This window comes from Coregonus lavaretus (genome assembly GCF_964263955.1).
Source record: "Coregonus lavaretus genome assembly, contig: HAP1_SCAFFOLD_585, whole genome shotgun sequence".
Classification (NCBI taxonomy): Eukaryota; Metazoa; Chordata; class Actinopteri; order Salmoniformes; family Salmonidae; genus Coregonus; species Coregonus lavaretus.
In genome coordinates, this window is record NW_028165335.1 from 61,927 (window position 1) to 80,000 (window position 18,074).

Sequence of the window (18,074 nt, forward strand, 5' to 3'; positions counted from 1 at the left end):
TTGAAATGAAAAAAAAGAGCCTGGAAGTGCATCATTCTCTGCTATCTACCGCCCAGTTTCTAACTGTAAGTCGCTCTGGATAAGAGCGTCTGCTAAATGACTAAAATGTCAAATGTAAATGTAAAATCTGAATAAAGGACTCCCTCCAGTGGAACTTTAGGTATTTTCAGAAACCATTATTTGGTAAGAAGTAGAGGGTGTTCAACTAACGTGAGTCGAGGTGCAACCTAAAAATTTGTAAACATCATTGGAAAGGAAAACGTGCAAAAAGACTTGCTCCCCAATGAAACAAATAATTTTTTATGATTTTATAAACTAAGAATGTTTAATGGTGAGCGACCATTGAGCCTTTTCCTTTCCAGAAACCATTATTTCGAATAGATGGACAGTTGAGGCACAATGGTTATTACAAGCGTCTGTTATGGGACCAGAGGCTGTCATAACATACTGGGGTAATGAGGGGGTGGAGCTTTGTTGTTTTGATTTGATTTGATCACTCCAGAATGGAGCTGGATTTCTTTCCACCACTCTCTGTTATACAATTCAAGAAGTATGTTGACTTTGCTTTTCTAACCAGAGTAAGACATCTATTTCTCAAATGTCTGAAGGACTGCCAGTCAGAGGTAGAATCAGTCAATCTAACCTTAGCCCAAGCTAAGTTTCTTTCATGAAATCTTTCAGACAATTAATGTGTGAACCATGGATTAGAGCTGTCTTTAACCCATAATATTGTATATGGGGCATGCTTATCTGCAACAGAGTTCAACAGAGAGGTAAAACATTTAAAGTTCTGAATCGGAGAAAGAGGACACACCCTCCCAATCATACATCCCCAGGTCATACAGGAAATGTTGCTCATTGAATGTTCTGACATTTCTGCGTGCATACCTCTAATGCAGGCAATGGAACAATGGTCACAATGTTAAGCTATATTTGAACCCCTACTCTAATCCTTGGCCTCTGACCTCTGACCTTTAACCCCTGTCTGTAGTTAAATGGAGGAGCGGGACAGAAGCCGCTCCCCGTCCCGCAGGACCAGTCGGGTGGAGCAGGTGGTGGGGCGATGGCTACGACGCTCCAGGGACTCCAGCAGCAGGTCAGTATTACGATTAGGTTTAGGTTTAGGTTCAGGTTCAGGTTCAGGTTCAGGTTTAGGTTAGGTTAGGTTAGGTAGGACCAGCCGTGTGGAGCAGATGGTGGGGTGATGGCTACGATGCTCCAGAGACTCCAGCAACAGGGTTATCTTTGGCATTAGGCCCGACTAGCTTGGGTTTGTCTGGGATAGCCAGGGAGCTAATAATGGGTTTGTCTGGGTTAGGCCTGGGGGCTAGTAATTGGTTTGTCTGGGTTAGGCCTGGGGGCTAGTAATTGGTTTGTCTGGGTTAGGCCTGGGGGCTAGTAATTGGTTTGTCTGGGTTAGGCCTGGGGGCTAGTAATTGGTTTGTCTGGGTTAGGCCTGGGGGCTAGTAATTGGTTTGTCTGGGTTAGGCCTGGGGGCTAGTAATGGGTTTATCTGGGTTAGGCCTGGTTATTCAAGGCAATATTGGGGATCATCTGTTGGAGATTATTATAATGAAGTGTTTCCTTGTTTATTTTGATTGGCTGATACCTTGTCCTCTGTTGTCCTCTCCTTTTCGTTGGATGACATCTTCTCCATCTGTATGTTTCCTTGATTCTGATTGGCTGCTACCTTGTCCTCTGATTCTGATTGGCTGATACCTCGTCTCTACCCCAATCAGAGAGCGTATCCTGGTAGATGGGAAGGCGGCTGCGGGGGGAGAGTCTAGCGGTCAGGACCAGAAGAACAACTACCCGGTTAGACTGACCGTCCAGATCCTACGAGACCCCCTCCTCAACACTCATGGGCTCACCCTGACACCTCAGACACCCATACTGGTGCAGGACGTCACCCCAGGTAGGCTACATAAACATGACATAGAGCTATTATAACCCTGACATAGGACTTCATTGTGCTGTCATATTGTGCTGTCATTTAGCAGTCACATCTTCTAAACCTGGAAACGGACAACTTCTAAATGTTATTCAGCAAAACAGCCAAATATATCCAAATCGGACTTATGTAACCACATTGTGGGGCTGTTACAATACATCAATCATGACGGATTTGACAAATATCCACTTTGTTAATTCGATTTGTTGAATGTGCGCCAATCTGGTCAATGGAACGTCTGCGATCCATTGACTCCTTTACCGCATCAATGATACAATTATAGAATCCGATTGTGATGTCATTGAGATGGATTTTGATTAGCAGGCTATAGAGAAAAGGGACCAGATGGGTTTTGTGTTGTTCCGTAGGCTCCGTTAGGGTTTGGGTTGTTAAGGCCAGGTGGAGACTTAAGGTGTGTCCCAAATGGCTCCCAATTCCCTATATAGTGTACTACTTTTGACCAGAGTCCTAGTAGTGCCCTATTGGGAATAGGGTGCCATTTGGGACACATGTGACAGGATGGGAATGTTGCTGAGCTAGTGGAAGTTTCGCTGGTGTGTGTGTGTGTGTGTGTGTGTGTGTGTGTGTGTGTGTGTGTGTGTGGTGGTTACAGGAATGAGAGAAACGGCAGGGGAGATGGGCTTAATGAAGATCAAATCAAATTGTATTTGTCACATACACGTGTTTAGCAGATGTTATAGCGGGTGGTAGCGAAATGCTGTAGACTATCCCTCACAGACCTACTGAATATAGACTACCTACTGTATATAGACTACCTACTGTATATAGACTACCTACTGTATATAGACTACCATCACAGACCTACTGTATATAGACTACCTACTGTATATAGACTACCTACTGTATATAGACTACCATCACAGACCTACTGTATATAGACTACCATCACAGACCTACTGTATATAGACTACCATCACAGACCTACTGTATATAGACTACCTACTGTATATAGACTACCTACTGTATATAGACTACCTACTGTATATAGACTACCATCACAGACCTACTGTATATAGACTACCTACTGTATATAGACTACCTACTGTATATAGACTACCATCACAGACCTACTGTATATAGACTACCATCACAGACCTACTGTATATAGACTACCATCACAGACCTACTGAATATAGACTACCTACTGTATATAGACTACCTACTGTATATAGACTACCTACTGTATATAGACTACCATCACAGACCTACTGTATATAGACTACCTACTGTATATAGACTACCTACTGTATATAGACTACCATCACAGACCTACTGTATATAGACTACCATCACAGACCTACTGTATATAGACTACCATCACAGACCTACTGTATATAGACTACCTACTGTATATAGACTACCTACTGTATATAGACTACCATCACAGACCTACTGTATATAGACTACCATCACAGACCTACTGTATATAGACTACCTACTGTATATAGACTACCTACTGTATATAGACTACCTACTGTATATAGACTACCATCACAGACCTACTGTATATATATACTACCTACTGTATATAGACGACCTACTGTATATAGACTACCTACTATATATGGACTACCATCACAGACCTACTGTATATAGACTACCTACTGTATATAGACTACCTACTGTATATAGACTACCTACTGTATATAGACTACCATCACAGACCTACTGTATATAGACTACCTACTGTATATAGACTACCTACTGTATATAGACTACCATCACAGCCCTACTGTATATAGACTACCTACTGTATATAGACTACCTACTGTATATAGACTACCATCACAGACCTACTGTATATAGACTACCATCACAGACCTACTGTATATAGACTACCTACTGTATATAGACTACCCTCACAGACCTACTGTATATAGACTAACCTAAAATACCTACTGTATATAGACTACCATCACAGACCTACTGTATATAGACTACCTACTGTATATAGACTACCCTCACATATCTACTGTATATAGACTACCCTAAAATACCTACTGTATATAGACTACCCTCACATATCTACTGTATATAGACTACCCTAAAATACCTACTGTATATAGACTACCCTCACAGACCTAGTGTATATAGACTACCTACTGTATATAGACTACCTACTGTATATAGACTAACTACTGTATATAGACTTCCATCACAACCTACTGTAAATAGACTACCTTCTGTATATAGACTATCTACTGTATATAGACTACCCTCACAGACCTACTGTATATAGACTACCTACTGTATATAGACTACCTACTGTATATAGACTACCTACTGTATATAGACTACCATCACAGACCTACTGTATATAGACTACCTACTGTATATAGACTACCTACTATATATAGACTTCCATCACAGACCTACTGTATATAGACTACCTACTGTAAATAGACTACCTTCTGTATATAGACTACCTACTGTATATAGACTACCCTCACATATCTACTGTATATAGACTACCATCACAGACATACTGTATATAGACTACCTACTGTATATAGACTACCTACTGTATATAGACTACCCTCACATATCTACAGTATATAGACTACCATCACAGACCTACTGTATATAGACTACCTACTGTATATAGACTACCTACTGTATATAGACTACCATCACATACCTACTGTATATAGACTACCTACTGTATATAGACAACCTACTGTATATAGACTACCTACTGTATATAGACTACCATCACAGACCTACTGTATATAGACTACCATCACAGACCTACTGTATACCACAAAGTCCCCATAGACTACAGTACAAACAAGGGTTACACTCCTGTGAAAAGTGTAATCGATATATACAAATACAAATATCTAAACATGCCCACACTGCAATTATTTTATTTATTGCTTCTCCTGAGTGGTGCAGTGGTCTAAGGCACTGCATCGCAGTACTAGCTGTGCCACTAGAGATCCTGGTTCGAATCCAGGCTCTGTCGTAGCCGGCCGCGATTGGGAGACCCATGGGGCGGCGCACAATTGGCCCAGCGTCATCCAGGGTAGGGGAGCGAATGGCCGGCAGGGATGTAGCTCAGTTGGTAGAGCATGGCGTTTGCAACGCCAGGGTTGTATACCCTGTTGATGAAGATGATGATGAGGAGGATCCTGTGTGTGTGTCTGTAGCGGGGCCGGCTGATGGAAGGCTAGTCCCTGGCGACCAGGTCGTAAAGATCAACAATGTTGCCGTCGACGACCTGACCCCAGAGCAAGCGGCTGACCTCATCAGGTACAATAACACACACACACGCACTTACTCACACACACACACAGGCATGCATGCATGCATACACACACACAAACACACAAGCACATACATTCACACACACTACACACACACAGGACACTAGCATTTATTCCTCATATTGACCATCTCTCTCTCTCTCTCTCTCTCTCTATCTCCCTCTCTCTCTCTCTCTCTCTCTCTCTCTCTCTCTCTCTCTCTCTCTCTCTCTCTCTCTCTCTCTCTCTCTCTCTCTCTCTCTCTCTCTCTCTCTCTCTCTCTCTCTCTCTCTCTCTCTCTCTCTCTCTCTAGGGAGTGTCAGTGCTCTGTGATGATAACAGTCCTCAGAAACTCAGTGGTGAGTCTCTTATGTTTTCCATGTTGTATTCTTCCTTCAGTTACCAGTTGCTCTCTTCACCGACAGAGAAACCACACACTCACAGGTGGATGGATGAAATGCTGTCAACAAAACCATATTTCAAATTCATTGAGGGCTGGGGGGAGGAGTGCTTATATACACACACACACACACACACACACACACACACACACACACACACACACACACACACACACACACACACACACACACACACACACACACACACACGCACACACACACACACAAACACGCGCCAAGGCCACACTACTAGGTCATAATAAAGGTGTGACAACACTCTGCTGCCTGTGGGGAACCATGATGGAGCACTTGTGTGTGTGTGTGTGTGTGTGTGTGTGTGTGTGTGTGTGTGTGTGTGTGTGTGTGTGTGTGTGTGTGTGTGTGTGTGTCTGCTTGCGTGTGGATGAATGGGCGACTGCAGATAATGCACCAGCCTCATTCCCTCTGAACCAACATGCTGCGAACACTGACTCTTTTCAACATCACACACACACACACACACACACACACACACACACACACACACACACACACACACACACACACACACACACACACACACACACACACACAGCTATACGCATTAGGTACACTCCCTGGATGTGTTGCTGTGATTGGCTGTCAGTTACAGTGCAGAAACCACTCCCAGATGACGCTGTTCTCATCTGCAGAGGGACTTCATTACCACAACAGCAACAATATCAGTGTTTTAGTTTTCAGTGTTACATCAATGTGATATTTACGTTTGTCTGTGTAATAAATGTCCCGGTCCGTTACTGCCTGTTGGGTTGACAAGTCAGTCTGGACCTCTGAGATTAGTGTCTCTGAGGTTGTGTTGTATATTCACTGCCTTTTTAGCTTTCAGATCTAGATTTGTTAAGGTATTCTGACACTTTATTTAGACAGGTACATAAACAGATGGGGATACAGGAAGGAGGCAGACATAGCAGGAAGGAGACAGGGATTGAACCCAGGTCTCCAGTGGGGAGAGGAGTGTGTATGTGTCTATGCTAGGAGCAGTCTTTAGCCCCTTGCCTTTTGGAAACTCTGTCTAATTCCTCCTCATATGGTTTCCCAGGGACCCAAGTCTTCCTTCATCACCCCAGAGAAGCGAGCTAAACTACGGTCCAACCCAGTCAAAGTTCGCTTTGCTGAGGAGGTCGAGGTCAACGGTCACTCTCAGGTACGTCAGACTTTATGACACCCTTATGTCACTGCGTAACGTGTTATAAGCTCCGTATGAAGCTGTTGTGTCATATCTATCCAGGATTTATGTATGGTCTACTCTATGCAGTGACTTCTAAAGCACCAAATGGACATTTTTGTAAATGCTTTATGGAGCTGACATGTCTGCTGTATGTAGCTAGTCACAAGTGGTTGAGCTCTCATCCATGTAACAACCCTATATTCCTCCCTATCCTCACTGCTTGGCTTGGAAACCCAATTCACTATGGTTTAGATATCCTGTCCCTTTCCTATTGTCACGTCCTGACTCAGGGGACCCTTAAATGTTGAGTCAGGGTGTGTATATTCTTTGTTGTGTGTTTTCTATGTTTCAATCTATTATGTGTATTTCTATGTTGGGCGGGGTGGTTCCCAATCAGAGGCAGCTGTAGCTCGTTGTCTCTGATTGGGGACCATACTTAGGCAGCCTATTGGCACTAGTGGGTGGTGGGATCTTGTTCCGTGTGAGGTATGTTGTGTGTGCTACCTTGGACTTCACGTTTCGTTTCATTTGTTGTTTTGTCGTGGTGTTTATCAGTAAATAAACATGTACGTATATCACGCTGCGCCTTGGTCTGTCCCGTCATTGAACGAACGTGACACCTATGAATACAGAGAGGAGGAATAAGCTCCCTGGAGGACTGGAGGGGGGGGGAGAGACCACAAGCTTCCATTACTGATCAAAGACAGAGGCTGCATCTCAAATGGAACCCTATTCCCTATATAGTGCACTACGTTTGACCGGAGCCCTATGGGGTAGTGCACTATATAGGGAATAAGGTACCATTTGGAACGTAGCCAGAGACGGAGTGGTCATATCGATGGCTGGATGATTCCCTGATTACACGAGAATACACTGAGTGTACAAAACATTAGGAACATGACAGACAGACCATGTGAATCCAGGTGAAAGCTATGATCCCTTGCTGATGTCACCTGTTAAATCCACTCTAATCAAATCAAATCAAATCAAATTGTATTGGCCACATGTGCCGAATACAACAGGTGCAGACATTACAGTGAAATGCTTACTTACAGCCCTTAACCAACAGCGCATTTATTTTTATTAGTGTGCTTAAAGTGTTGAGAAAAAAAGAGCAGAAGTAAAATAAAATAACAGTAGGGAGGCTATATATACAGGGGGGTACCGGTGCAGAGTCAATGTGCGGGGGCACCGGCTAGTTGAGGTAGTTGAAGTAAAATGTACATGTGGGTAGAGTTAAAGTGACTATGCATAAATAATTAACAGAGTAGAAGCAGCGTAAAAAGGGGGGGCAGTGCAAATAGTCTGGGTAGCCATGATTAGCTGTTCAGGATTCTTATGGCTTGGGGGTAGAAGCTGTTGAGAAGTCTTTTGGACCTAGACTTGGCACTCCGGTACCGCTTGCCGTGTGGTAGCAGAGAGATCAGTCTATGACTAGGGTGGCTGGAGTCTTTGACAATTTTGAGGGCCTTCCTCTGACACCGCCTGGTATAGAGGTCCTGGATGGCAGGAAGCTTGGCCCCAGTGATGTACTGGGCCGTACGCACTACCCTCTGTAGTGCCTTGTGGTCGGAGGCCAAGAAGTTGCCATACCAGGCGGTGATGCAACCAGTCTCCTGAGGGGGAATAGGCTTTGTCGTGCCCTCTTCACGACTGTCTTGGTGTGTTTGGACCATGATAGTTCGTTGGTGATGTGGACACCAAGGAACTTGAAGCTCTCAACCTGTTCCACTACAGCCCAGTGTAGCTGAAGGGGAGGAGGCAGGTTAAATAATTGTTTTTAAGCCTTGAGACAATTGAGACATGGATTGTGTATGTGTTCCATTCAGAGGGTGAATGAGCAAGACAAAATATTTACAGTTTTTCTCAGTTGCTTTGGTGCATTTTTCACATCATCCCTAACATGTGCAAAATAATAAGTGCATTTCTCAGATCAATTTGTACAAACTGCAATATACAATAGATATGTTTCTAAAGCTAGTCAGTCACTAAAAATCCTTAGTACATCTCTCAAAAGTAAATATTCATGCCAATGATCATGTCAGTGTCATAAGAATGATAAGTCATTGAGTCATTGTTCACGAACAAGGTTGTCAAAATGTTTAGGCATGTTGTCAATGGAACTGTGTACTTTGACAGTATTACCTGATGTAAACTTAGGCTACAGTTTGGATGACAGTTACTGTATTGAAAATGCACAAGGCTGCACTTCTATGGCATATATCAATTTCAACAGTACTATTTACATATTACTGTATGTGGGTTATTGATTGAAAGAGACTGGACAACCCAAGGGGCACAAAGGAAAAAAAACTAAATTAGAAAGAAACACAGGAAACCACCCCTAAGGCACAACTTTGCCCACAGCACTGTTCTAGTGCTGTCTCTACACATCCAGACGTTCCTGTCTGTCAGCCCACATATTCTCATCCACATCACACCGGATATTTTCCCTTCCAATGCAACGTGGAAAGAATCTTTTGGAATGCCTTATCCATCCTCTGCAGGCGTCTACTGTGGTGTCCTCACATGCTGCATCCATTGCAGCCAGCAGGGTCATCTGTGTGTGTGGCTGACGATCGTACACCTTCCACCTCCATGCTGAAAAGAACTCCTCAATTGGGTTAAGGAATGGTGAATAAGGTGGGAGGAATTCTATGAGCATCCTCGGGTGGGTCACAAACCATTGCCTTATGATGTTTGATCGATGGAAACTCACATTATCACAAATGACCACATACTTTGGCAAATCCTCTCTAAACAGACCCCTCTCATCATCAGGGATGAGAGCCCTGTAGAGAGTCTCTAAAAAGTTGAGTAGATGCTGGGTGTTGTATGGCCCTAAAAGGGGGATATGGGTTAGGACACCATGCTCCGAAATAGCAGCACACATGGTGATATTTCCTCCCCGTTGGCCTGGCAAATCCACAGTAGCTCTGTGACCGATGATATTCCGACCCCGCCTTCTGCATTTGGTCAGGTTGAAGCCAGCCTCATCCACGTATACAAAGTTGTGAGAGGGTTCACTTGATTCCAACTCCATTATACGCTATATCCCAGAACACACAGTTGAATTTGTTTTGGTAAGGAAGAGTGACATAAAATGTACATATATTGCATGTTCCTTCCACAGCAATGGAAATGTCTGCAGTTTATGCTTACTGTACTATGTAACACTATAAAATGTTGCTGTAAAGTAGTTACATAGATATGTGTTTTACCTGTACATACTGGTACCGTAGCTCCTTAACTCTGTCCTCATTCCTTTGGAATGGTACACGGTACAGCTGTTTCATACTCATCTGGTTTCTATGCAGCACCCTGTCGATGGTTGAGATGCTAACCGTATGGATGTTTTCAAAGACATCGTTGTCTTCTATAATGGTCCTTTGTATTTCCCTGAGTCTCATGGCATTGTTTGCTCGGACCATGGTGCAAATAGCCTCCTCCTGTTGAGGTGTGAAAAGGCGTCCTCTGCCACCGGTTTGAGGTAATCTTGCAGTCCTATGTGTGGAAAAATGCAGTGATGCATCGCACACTTTCACATAGACAAAAACTATGCGAACACACATTTTACTGTAAAACATACAGGTGGGTGCATGTAAGGTGCAGTATGTATCTGTATAGAGTATATTTCTGTATGCTGTGAAATACAAGTGGACTACTGTAATATGAAGCATTGTAGGAAGTATACAGTATACTGCTTATATACAGTAACAGTGCACTGTACATTGGTGGACATACCTGTTCTCTCTTCGAAACGTTTGTACTATTGAGGACACGGTTGATCTCCCAATATTCGGCTGCACCCTTCGACCCGCCTCAGCCATTGTAAGGCCATGATTGACAACATGGTCTACAATAGTGGCCCTTATGTCATCAGATATGCGCCTATGTCCTCTTCTGCCTCTTCCTCTGTTTTGCCTTCCACCACGCATCCTTGCTCCTCTTCTTCCTCCTCTTGGCTGTTGACCCTGTTCGTTTCCTGGTCCATCCATTATTGGAAAATTGCAACTCTGTGTTGTGGTCTGTCTATATATGCTTGCCAATTGATTCTTCATGAGATGCACCTTTGAGCAATTTAGACAACTGGTTGATTGTTGGTTGAACTAACACTTTACATTCCTTCATGAGTGAGGGTTAATTTCACCTGCACGATTCAGCAATTTACGTTTTTGTACAAAAGGTCTAATAGAAATGTGTAAAACTATGCTTGACAGTTTATGACAAATAGTTCAACAATTTTGCATGTAATGGCTTATGCAAGGAACTAATGCCTAGATGTTTTGAGGGGTAAGACTATTCAACAGAGAACCATCTACTATATTTTGATCAACATGACATGAGCAATTGAAAATGTGGAAAAAAGCTGACACTTGTACATTATCAATTGCAATATGTACAAAAGCAATTGCAATTTGTTCAAAGGAATAAGAAATTGCTTTAATGATGTGCACAAGTGACTAGATGATTTGGAATTTGTACAAGTAGTATCAAGAATTGCACTTTTGATCTAAGAAATGCACCAAAGCGACTGAGAAAAACTGTAAGTGTCTTTGAACGGGGTATGGTAGTAGGTGCCAGGAGCACCAGTTTGAGTGGGTCAAGATCTGCAACGCTGCTGGGTTTTTCACGCTCAACAGTTTCCCGTGTGTATCAAGAATGGTTCACCACCCAAAGGACATCCAGCCAACTTGACAAAACTGTGGGAAGCATCGGAGTCAACATGGGCCAGCCTCCCTGTCGAACGCTTTCGACACCTTGTAGAGTCCATGCCCCGTGCAACTCAATATTAGGAAGGTGTTCTTCATGTTTTGTATACTCAGTGTAAACACACTATTAACGATTAGAGGGGAGCGGAGAGAGAGAGGTGGAGGGAGAATGAAAGAGAGATGGGGGGTGGAGCGAGAGAGAGAGAGAACAACAGGAAGAGATGGAGTGGTTGGATCAATGCCAGTCTGATTCCCTTCAGAACAGCTGTGATTACCGGATAATAAAGTATTGAAAGGAGGAGGAGGAGGAGAGAGAGGGGTGGAGGGAGAATGAAAGAGAGATGAGAGAAGGGGGGGGGGGGGGTGGAGCGAGAGAGAGAGAACAGGAAGAGATGGAGTGGTTGGATCAATGCCAGTCTGATTCCCTTCAGAACAGCTGTGATTACAGGAGAATAAAGTATTGAAAGGGGGAGGAGGAGGAGGAGGAGAGTGGAAGAGAGGGGGTGAGAGGAGGAAAATGAAGAGGGAGAGACATGAAAACACAGTATGAGAGAGAGAGAGAGAGAGAGAGAGAGAGAGAGAACAGAGAGAGAGAGAGGGAGAGAGAGAGAGAGAGAGAAAGAGATAGAGAACAGAGATAGAGAACAGAGATAGAGAACAGAGATAGAGAACAGAGAGAGAGAACAGAGATAGAGAACAGAGATAGAGAACAGAGATAGAGAACAGAGAGAGAGAACAGAGAGAGAGAACAGAGATAGAGAACAGAGATAGAGAACAGAGATAGAGAACAGAGATAGAGAACAGAGATAGAGAACAGAGATAGAGAACAGAGAGAGAGAACATAGATAGAGCACAGAGAGAGAGAACAGAGATAGAGAACAGAGATAGTGTGAGAGTGTTAAAGAGAGTGTGTGCGTTCCAAATGGCACCATATTCCCTACATAGTGCACTACTTTACCCTATGGGTCCTGGTCAAAAGTAGTGCACTGGAATAGGGTGCCATTTGGGACACAGACAGAGTGTTAAACGTTAGCTGGCCTGTCATCACCACAAGCTCAGGTAGCTCAGCTTTCATAACAGTTATTCATGTAAAGTATTAAGCTAATAATAACACATCCTTATTTCCTGATTCATCTGGTTTCCAGGGCAACTCGCTGCTCTTCCTCCCCAACGTTCTAAAGGTGTATCTGGAGAACGGACAGACCAAGGCCTTCAAGTTTGAACCCAACACCACTGTCAAGGTAGCTATATCATACACATACTACACTATCATATTATACAGTATTATTAGTATAATACTGTTGATACTACTAATATAACAGACAGACCAAGGCCTTCAAGTTTGAACCCAACACCACTGTCAAGGTAACTATATTTTACTATACGGTACCACACTGCTTCTACACCACTGTTAATATAATATATAATATAATATGCCATTTAGCAGACGCTTTTATCCAAAGCGACTTACAGTCATGTGTGCATACGTTTTTACGTATGGGTGGTCCCGGGGATCAAACCCACTACCCTGGCGTTACAAGCGCCGTGCTCTACCAATTGAGCTACAGAGGACCACAGTTAGGGTAACTATATTTGACTATACGGTGCCACACTTCTTCAACACCATATTCAAACCTAATAATTATTTATATATTTCTTAATTCCATTCTTTTACTTTTAGATTTGTGTGTATTGTTGTGAATTGTTAGATACTACTGCACTGTTGGAGCTAGGAACGCAAGCATTTCACTACACCCACAATAACATCTGCTAAATATGTGTATGTGACCAATAAAATTTGATTTGATTTGTTAAGGTACTATACTGTCTACTAGTGTCTTGTCCAGGGGTGTACTTGTACATCAAGCTGCCTCACGCTACAGAAGCATATAGACTCCTCCTCTACGGGCCGTCCTGGCTCGGACAATAGACTCCTCCTCCACGGGCCGTCCTGGCTCGGACAATAGACTCCTCCTCTAAAGGCCGTCCTGGCTCGGACAATAGACTCCTCCTCTACGGGCCGTCCTGGCTCGGACAATAGACTCCTCCTCTACGGCCCGTCCTGGCTCGGACAATAGACTCCTCCTCTACGGGCCGTCCTGGCTCGGACAATAGACTCCTCCTCTACGGGCCGTCCTGGCTCGGACAATAGACTCCTCCTCCACGGGCCGTCCTGGCTCGGACAATAGACTCCTCCTCTACAGGCCGTCCTGGCTCGGACAATAGACTCCTCCTCTACGGGCCGTCCTGGCTCGGACAATAGACTCCTCCTCTACGGGCCGTCCTGGCTCTGACAATAGACTCCTCCTCTACGGGCCGTCCTGGCTCTGACAATAGACTCCTCCTCTACGGGCCGTCCTGGCTCGGACAATAGACTCCTCCTCTACGGGCCGTCCTGGCTCGGACAATAGACTCCTCCTCTACGGGCCGTCCTGGCTCGGACAATAGACTCCTCCTCTACGGGCCGTCCTGGCTCGGACAATAGACTCCTCCTCTACGGGCCGTCCTGGCTCGGACAATAGACTCCTCCTCCACGGGCCGTCCTGGCTCGGACAATAGACTCCTCCTCTACGGGCCGTCCTGGCTCGGACAATAGACTCCTCCTCTACAAGACTGACTGACTGACTGTGTACATACTACATCCTGTTATTCCCTATTTTACTGACCTTTCCATTCAGTCCATTCAGCCAGGAAACTGAAACCCCAATTCTCCTCAGTGAATTGACCTCAACCCTACAGTTTAACTGGCCTAACATATCAGTGTCTTGTCTCCTGTTCTCTCTGGTTGTTCACAGGACATAGTGATGAGCCTGTCTCCTGTTCTCTCTGGTTGTTCCCAGGACATAGTGATGAGCCTGTCTCCTGTTCTCTCTGGTTCCCAGGACATAGTGATGAGCCTGTCTCCTGTTCTCTCTGGTTGTTCCCAGGACATAGTGATGATCCTGTCTCCTGTTCTCTCTGGTTGTTCCCAGGACATAGTGATGAGCCTGTCTCCTGTTCTCTCTGGTTGTTCCCAGGACATAGTGATGAGCCTGTCTCCTGTTCTCTCTGGTTCCCAGGACATATTGATGATCCTGTCTCCTGTTCTCTCTGGTTCCCAGGACATAGTGATGATCCTGTCTCCTGTTCTCTCTGGTTGTTCCCAGGACATAGTGATGACCCTGAAGGAGAAACTGTCTCTGTCTCGTATTGAACACTTCTCTCTGGTTCTGGAACAGAAGTACAGCATCAGTAAACTACTGCTACTACATGAAGAGGAGAGGATACAACAGGTAAACACACACAGTATAGCATCACTAAACTACTGCTACTGCAGGAGGAATAAGGGATAGAACAGGAACACACACACACACACACACACACACATACATATACACACACACACACACACACACACACACACACAGACACATCTGTATCCGACCCCCCCCCCCCCCTTTCTCTCTCTCTCTCTCTGTCCATCTTCAGGTGGTCCATCAGAAGGAAGTCCATGACTACAGGTGTCTGTTCAGAGTGTGTTTTGTACCCAGAGAACCTGAGCACCTGTTACAAGACGACCCCACTGCCTTCCACTACCTCTACCTGCAGGTAGGTGTGGGTGTGTGTGTGTGTGTGGGGGGGGGGGTTATATGACATGGACGTGTAAATATGTTTGTGTAACATCACTATGTGTGTGTGTGCATGCGTGTGTGTGTGTGTGTGTGTGTGTGTGTGTGTGTGTGTGTGTGTGCGTGCGTGCGTGTAGGGTATTAATGACGTGCTACAGGAGCGTTTTGCGGTGGAGATGCGTTGCAACACGGCCCTGCGTCTGGCAGCCCTGCACATACAGGAGAGACTAGCCAGCTGTGGACAGTCACCTAAGACCAACCTCAAGATCATCACGTACGTCACTCGTGTGCATGCTCACACACACACACACACACACACACACACACACACACACACACACACACACACACACACACACACACACACACACACACACACACACACACGCACACGCACACTCACTCACACACACACACTCACACACACACATTCTCACTCACACACACACATACAGTTTGTCTCTATACATTACAGCTGATCATATTCCCTCTATTAGAATAGTACATTACAGCTGATCATATTCCCTTTTTCCTCTCTACAGGAAGAGTTGGGGCATTGAGAACTTTGTCTCATCAACCCTCCTGAGGAACATGAGGGAGAAGGATCTGAGGAAGGCCATTGGCTACCACATGAAGAAGAGCCAATCACAGGAGCCCAAGCAGAAGGTGCTGTCGGCCAATCAGGCGAAGATTGACTACCTGGCGGAGCTGTGTGACCTCAAGTCCTTTGGCGGGAAGTCCTTTAGTGCCACCATGATGGTAGGATAGAGATTATCTCTATCTAGTTAGCTCTATATCTCCACCATGATGGTAGGAGAGAGATTATCTCTATCTAGTTATCTCTATATCCTTACCATGATGGTAGGAGATCTCTATATCTCCACCATGATGGTAGGAGAGAGATTATCTCTATCTAGTTATCTCTATATCCTTACCATGATGGTAGGAGAGAGATTATCTCTATCTAGTTATCTATATATCTCCACCATGATGGTAGGAGAGAGATTATCTCTATCTAGTTATCTCTATATCTCCTAATGATGGTAGGAGAGAGATTATCTCTATCTAGTTATCTCTATATCTCCACCATGATGGTAGGAGAGAGATTATCTCTATCTAGTTATCTCTATATCCTTACCATGATGGTAGGAGAGATATTATCTCTATCTAGTTATCTCTATATCTCCACCATTTATTTTTATTTATTTTATTTCACCTTTATTTAACCAGGTAAGCCAGTTGAGAACAAGTTCTCATTTACAACTGCGACCTGGCCAAGATAAAGCAAAGCCGTGCGATAAAAACAACACAGAGTTACATATGGGGTGAAAAACATAAAGTCAAAAATACAACAGAAAATATATATACAGTGTGTGCAAATGTAGCAAGTTATGGAGGTAAGGCAATAAATAGGCTATAGTGCAAAATAATTACAATAGTATTAACACTGGAATGCTAGATGTGCAAGAGATTATGTGCAAATAGAGATACTGGGGTGCAAAAGAGCAAAATAAATAACAATATAGGGATGAGGTAGTTGGGTGGGCTAATTTCAGATGTGCTGTGTACAGGTGCAGTGATCGGTAAGGTGCTCTGACAACTGATGCTTAAAGTTAGTGAGGGAGATAAGAGTCTACAGCTTCAGAGATTTTTGCAATTCGTTCCAGTCATTGGCAGCAGAGAACTGGAAGGAATGGCGGCCAAAGGAGGTGTTGGCTTTGGGAATGACCAGTGAGATATACCTGCTGGAGCGCAGACTACGGGTGGGTGCTGCTATGGTGACCAATGAGCTAAGATAAGGCGGGGATTTGCCTAGCAGTGATTTATAGATGGCCTGGAGCCAGTGGGTTTGACGACGAACATGTAGTGAGGACCAGCCAACAAGAGCGTACAGGTCACAGTGGTGGGTAGCATATGGGGCTTTGGAGACAAAACGGATGGCACTGTGATAGACTACATCCAATTTGCTAAGTAGAGTGTTGGAGGCTATTTTGTAAATGACATCGCCGAAGTCAAGGATCGGTAGGATAGTCAGTTTTACGAGGGCATGTTTGGCAGCATGAGTGAAGGAGGCTTTGTTGGTAGGAGAGAGATTATCTGTATCTAGTTATCTCTATATCTCCACCATGATGGTAGGAGAGAGATTATCTCTATCTAGTTATTTCTATATCCTTACCATGATGGTAGGAGAGAGATTATCTCTATCTAGTTATCTCTATATTCTTACCATGATGGTAGGAGAGAGATTATCTCTATCTAGTTATCTCTATATCCTTACCATGATGGTAGGAGAGAGATTCTCTATCTAGTTATCTCTATATTCTTACCATGATGGTAGGAGAGAGATTATCTATATCTAGTTATATCTATATCCTTACCATGATGGTAGGAGAGAGATTATCTATATCTAGTTATATCTATATCTCCACCATGATGGTAGGAGAGAGATTATCTCTATCTAGCTGTAGTTATCTCTGTCTATATCATGATGGTAGTTATTTCGATCTATCCTTTGTCAAAGTCCTTCAGCACCACCGTGATAGAAATGTATAATATCTCTCTATCTCTCTTTGTCAGCACTGGCATGATGGTATTCATCTCTATTACTATTTATCTCTACCAACGTATCCCTGTCATGGTGTCTCTCTCTCTTTTCATCTCTATCTACAGACAGGATATAATGGGTTTCATTATACAGTATCTCTCTATTCATCTCTATCTACAGACAGGATATAATGGGTTTCATTATACAGTATCTCTCTATTCATCTCTATCTACAGACAGGATATAATGGGTTTCATTATACAGTATCTCTCTATTCATCTCTATCTACAGACAGGATATAATGGGTTTCATTATACAGTACCTCTCTATTCATCTCTATCTACAGACAGGATATAATGGGTTTCATTATACAGTATCTCTCTAT

The 18,074-nt window shown here is 43.9% G+C and overlaps 1 protein-coding gene across 1 annotated transcript in view; it reads left to right on the top strand.

Moving 5' to 3' along the window:
* Positions 1-995: 995 nt before the first annotated feature.
* LOC311115957 (FERM and PDZ domain-containing protein 1-like) overlaps positions 996-18,074 on the top strand; it is a gene marked incomplete at both ends in the record, with an annotated part of 25,795 nt that continues 8,716 nt past the window's right edge. Inside the window, 10 exons of the mRNA XM_084191074.1 lie at positions 996-1,096; positions 1,740-1,915; positions 5,122-5,224; positions 5,531-5,576; positions 6,697-6,801; positions 12,683-12,778; positions 14,684-14,809; positions 15,006-15,125; positions 15,283-15,419; positions 15,688-15,904. Coding sequence (XP_084047200.1) covers positions 996-1,096; positions 1,740-1,915; positions 5,122-5,224; positions 5,531-5,576; positions 6,697-6,801; positions 12,683-12,778; positions 14,684-14,809; positions 15,006-15,125; positions 15,283-15,419; positions 15,688-15,904 — 1,227 coding nt within the window. The remainder of the gene's footprint in view (positions 1,097-1,739; positions 1,916-5,121; positions 5,225-5,530; positions 5,577-6,696; positions 6,802-12,682; positions 12,779-14,683; positions 14,810-15,005; positions 15,126-15,282; positions 15,420-15,687; positions 15,905-18,074) is intronic.